We start from the raw sequence: 5697 nt of genomic DNA on the forward strand, positions 1-5697 counted from the left end.
AGAGAGAGATTATTCATGGAAGCCGCTGGTGATCATGAACACTCGATGAAGATTCAAGTTTGGAATGACATGGGGGATTTTGTCTGTCCAACTAAATAATGTCGATTTTCTGATCGGCGAATAACCAAGCGAGGCCATTCCTTCTCAATATTGGATAAAAACGAGATTCAGCTGCCTACCAATGTACGACCTCAGATGATATACCACAGCTTGGCTCATGACCGGTTATCGCCGTCTTTGTGCAAGTAATGCCACTTAACAGAATGGCTCGTCGCTTTGAAGCATAAATCAAAACACGGTCTACAACCGATTTGGGTGCAACGAGAGAATAGGTGGATTGCCAGATATTTTCTAATATCTTCGAATAGCCTTTTGCATGCTTCCATTCCCGTAAAGCGAACGACACTGCCCTTTCTTCCGATTATAGAGAAGCGGTTGGACATTTATCCAGAGCAGATTTGAATATAAACCGACGATGTATGGCCAATCGCCGATTGCAACCCTCCGAGTTTCCTTTAAGATTTCTCGGGGGTTGTAGCTCATGTATTGCTTTCAGCCTAAAATGCAGGATCAATATGAATATCCGTTTGTGGTGAGCAGACGATCCAAGAAAATTTGGCCGCTGCGACATTCCAAGGAAGGATTTAGTCGGGTTATTTTCAACTGGATTGAGTTTCTCATAAGCTTCGAATTATTGTCTTCAGATCGTAATAGTGGTCGCTTTTATCAACGGACGTCTTAACGACCAGGTCATCAACGTAGCATTCGACGATCTCCGGAGGTGCTGCTGAAAGATGCTTTGTCAATTGCCTCGTGGTTAAATGTAGGCACCGGCATCTTACAAACCAAATGGATAACCAGTGTAAACAAAACACACTCAGGGGTGTTCTGAATGGCCGTATGCATTTCATCATCCGTGTGCAATCTGATTTGATTATACGCCAGAAAAATCCATCCATGTATGACATTCTTTCAACGACGTAGTGTTGTCAATGATGACATCCGTAATACGTAGAGGGAAAGTCGTGCTGGGGCAGGCCGTATTAAAGATCTCTGAAGTCAATACAAGATCTCTGATTTTTCCATTCTTTTTCAAAGGCTGGAACATATATATATATAATATTATTTCTTTCTAGCTTTCCTAGAAATTCATGATATTGCTCTAGTACATTCCAAGAATTTGAACACATTCATATGACAATGTAACTTCTTATATATATATATATAATGTTATTTCTTTCTAGCTTTCCTAGAAATTCATGATATTGCTCTAGTACATTCCAAGAATTTGAACACATTCATATGACAATGTAACTTCTGTTCACCGGTCATCCTCATATACAAGTATCGTGCTATTATCATTTTCTAGTACGCCTAACGAAATGTTTTCTCCTACACATCCAGTTGGGAATGGGAAGTGCATTGGACACCTTATGTGGACAGGCCTACGGTGCAAAACAGTATCATTTGCTGGGTATACATATGCAAAGGGCTATGGTTGTTCTTGTCCTTGTAAGTATTCCTCTGGCTTTAATTTGGGCCTACACCAGCCAAATTCTCATGGCTGTTGGTCAAAATCCAGAAATATCTTTGGAAGCTGGAGTCTATGCTCGTTGGTTGATTCCAGGCCTCTTTGCTTATGGCCTGCTTCAGTGCCATGTCAGGTTTCTGCAAACTCAAAACATAGTTTCTCCACTGTTAATAAGCTCCGGGATAACAACATTATTCCACATATTTGCATGTTGGATTCTAGTTTATAGATCTGGTCTTGGGAATAAAGGTGCTGCATTAGCAATTTCTGTTTCATACTGGATCAATGTACTGCAGTTGGCACTTCATCTCCAGTTCTCACAGGCATGCAAGAAGACTTGGAATGGTGTGTCAAAAGAGGCACTGCATCACGTCTTTAACTTCCTAGAACTTGCAATTCCTTCAGCATTTATGACTTGGTAAGAATCTTCATTTAGGCCTTGAGGAAAGTGGTGCTGCTTCTGCCTTCTGTTTCTGTTCTTCTATACTCAGAGAAGTTGGTTGCTGCAGAGCTAAGATATTGGAAGCTTAGGAGCTAGAAACACATTTAAGAACATATACATAATGAAGCTTGCCATTATAACAGTGGGTTATGCAGAAGTCTTTGAGTTCCTAATTTATTTACATATGTTGGTGCATTGTGAATATATTTCTAGGGGAACCAAGATATGCATGATATAATTTTATGATTCAAATAGTGTCTTTGGTACATTTATGGTACTATATTGTGTTATCATATGATGTGAATTAGTTGAATGGGAACCTTCACAACCTTTGCCACATGCCTTGCCTAGTATACGTGTGTATTCATGTATGGGTTGTGCTTGAACTCCATATTGCACTATCAGCGTATGCAGTGCTTCTCAAAACTAGCATACGACATCTATCTCCCTAGACTGAAAAGTTTTTTTGCTTGGTACTTATGTGCACAATATATGCAGTTATATGTTAATTGGAACATGAAAAAGTTGCCTAAAATGCTGGACTATATGATCATCTGATACTCCTTGTCTTGAACAAGTTTACAAATGTTAAAGCATGGCATTGATATATGACTACAAGGGGTGAGCATTAAATTATCCTTCTAAAATAAACCATTTGGTAGCTAACGTTGGAAGCTTTCTGGGAAACAACCAAAAGCTTTTCATCATTGAGGGGGTTGGACTAGCTCTCTGGCTAGACTTCCCAAATTTCTTTTCAGACAGATTAAACCTTATGGAATATGAACAAAGAGTTTGCTTTTATTTTATGTACTAAAAACTTGTGTGCTAATTGAGATCGTTCTTGTGATTTGATGCAGCTTGGAATATTGGTCATTTGAGATGGTGGTTCTTCTATCTGGTCTTCTTTCTAATCCAAAGCTAGAAACTTCTACCTTATCCATCAGGTTAGGCACTTCTTCTAGCAGTCTCTATCCATGATTTTGTTTTTCAAGGCATTGCATTTCAAGGAACCTAATCCCATTACTGATGGAAGATACTCAGACTTATGCTTATAAAAGATAAGTTTATTTGAACCTTCTAGAATATCGGGGATCCTAGCTGGAAGTCAAGTACATCTGGGAGATGATACATGGAAAGAAGTAATAGCATGCAAACAAAGCCGCTCCAGCAAATAAGTTCTGTTTGTTATTTTCTCAAAAAAAACTTGTATATAATCAATTAGATCTTTAGAAATGAGTTTTTGAAATTGGCTTGTCTATAGAGAGTTCACTTTAGACAACATTGCATTTTCCTTAATGCATTATTGTGGCAAATCAATAATCTATATAAGATCCTTGTATAAGCCACATAAGAATGAAATTTCTTCCAAATTATTACAAATAAAAGATGGATACTAAAGAGGGGAAGTACATAACCATCTTACCCTGTACTGGTCCACAAATAATTCTACTATGAAGAAAGTTCTCGACATGGGACTCATGGGTATTGTTTTGATACAGGACACTTTCTCTTAAGAGCATCAATTTGTAGTATTTTCTTTTCTCTTTTTTTATCCATTATAACAACAAAATTTTATTAGCTCATGAATTGTGAATAGTACTTTTTTCTATTAACATTTTCAACATGTCCATTATACATTTGTTGAATGGTTTCTGGTTAGGCATTAGATGTCAGAATATGCATTTCCTTCTCACATTCATGTGAAGTTGTACAACAAGAAACTCTCATCCTGAACTTTTGCAAACACATCCGTGAATCTTTTTCAGTTTTCTATGTCAGCCATGCTAAGAAAATGCAACCGTCGTTCAGTTTTTCATATTAAATAAAACATATATCAAGCTTCTCACATATTCATTTCAATGAACTATATAAGCTTAGTCATTATCAGCATAAAACTTAATCATTGCTAAGCTAAGTATAACAAGTATACGAAATCCTCATTTTGCTGGTACCCTTATGATGAAAGATAAAACTTGCCCTAACCATGGCAAGAAAAGAGATATTAAAGAGTCATAAACAAGAAAATCCTAGGTCCTCAAACAAAAAGGACTACAAAAAGGCGGTTTTTCGATATTAGTCCCCTAAATCTTCAATATTTTAAAATTAGTTCCCAAAATCTTCTTATTTTGAAGTTAGCCCCCAAATCTTAAGTACTTTGATATTTGTCCCCAAATCTTCATATTTGAAATTAGTCCCCCAAATATGTTAAGTGTCTTGTAATTAGTCCCCAAAATATTTCAACCTGGTACTAACTAGAGGGACTAATTTTAGAACACTTAAGAGATTTAGGGGACTAATTTCAAAATATGAAGATTTGGGGGACTGATTTCAAAATAGTTAAATGAATAGGGGACTAATATCGAAACCCCCAAAAAACTCAAATTTATTCAGAAAATAGCGCCTGGGAGAATGTTTCTCCACCATTTATTTTCCATGAAAGTTTTGAAATTGGCTTATCTATAGAAAGTTCACTGTAGATGATATTACATTTTCCATAATGCATTATTATTTCAAATCAATAATCTATATGAGATCCTTGTATAAGCTACATCAAAATGAAATTTCTTCCAAATTATTCAAATAAAAGATGGACACTTAAACGGGGAAGTGTGTAACCTCTACACTGTGCTGGCCCGCAAATAATTGTACTATGAAGAAATTTCACAACATGGGACTCATGAATACTGTTTTGATATAGTACACTTTCTTTTAAGAGCATCACTTTGTAATACTTTTTCTCTTTTTTTTATCCCTTAAAACAAAAGAAATTTGGTAGCTCATGAATTACATTCAGTACTTTTTTCTTTTCTAGAAGTTTTCAACATTTTCAACATATCCGTTATCCATTTGTGGGATAGTTGCTGGTTAGGCATTAGATTTTAGGATATGCATTTTCTTCTAATATTCATGGTTAGGCATTAGATATGAGGATATGCATTTTCTTTAATATTCATGTTAACTTATACAATAAGAAAATCTCATCCTGAACTTTTGCAAAGACCTACATGAATACTTTTCAGTTTTCTATGTTAGTCATGCTAAGAAAATGCAGCTGTCGTTCAGTTTTTCATATTGTATAAATATATATATATCCAGCTTTCCTTTGCATATTCATTCAAATCAATGACCTATGTAAACTTAGTAGTTGTCAGAATAAAAATTAATCATTGCTAAGCTAAGTATAACAAGTATATGAAATGCTCATTTTATTTGTACCCTTATGATAAAAGATAAAACTTGCATTAACCATCAGAAGAAAAGAGATACTAAAGGGTCATAAACAACAAAATCCTAGGTACTCAAGGAAAAATTAGGGATAGAGAAATTGCCAAAAGAAGTGGACATCATGGCCACAAAAGAAAACTACAAGAAGGGGGGCTTCCCACATTAGTCCCCCTAATCTTCAATATTTTGAAATTAGTTTCCGAAATCTTCATATTTTGAAATTAGCCCCCCAATCTTTAAATATTTTGTTATTAGTCGTCCAAATCTTCATTTTTTGAAATTAGTTCTCCAAATATGTTTGTTTGAAATTAGTCCCCCAAATCTTTCAACCTAGTACTAACTAGAGGGACTAATTTTAGAAAACACTTGAGAGATTTGGGGGACTAATTTAAAATTATGAAGATTGGGGAGACTATTTCAAAATATTTAATAATTTGGGGGACTCATTCTAAAAAATGAAGATTTGGTAGATTAATTTCAAAATATTGAATTTTTGGGC

General features: G+C 35.4%; 1 protein-coding gene across 1 annotated transcript in view; it reads left to right on the forward strand.

Annotated features, from left to right (window-relative positions):
- Positions 1381-5697, forward strand: part of LOC109845430 (protein DETOXIFICATION 16-like) — a 12188-nt gene continuing 7871 nt past the window's right edge. The window contains exons 1-2 of the mRNA XM_020414679.1: positions 1381-1949; positions 2831-2917. Of these exons, the coding sequence (XP_020270268.1) occupies positions 1411-1949; positions 2831-2917 (626 nt within the window). The 5' untranslated portion in view covers positions 1381-1410. The remainder of the gene's footprint in view (positions 1950-2830; positions 2918-5697) is intronic.

Source organism: Asparagus officinalis, chromosome 6, assembly GCF_001876935.1.
Source record: "Asparagus officinalis chromosome 6, Aspof.V1, whole genome shotgun sequence".
NCBI classification, from domain to species: Eukaryota; Viridiplantae; Streptophyta; class Magnoliopsida; order Asparagales; family Asparagaceae; genus Asparagus; species Asparagus officinalis.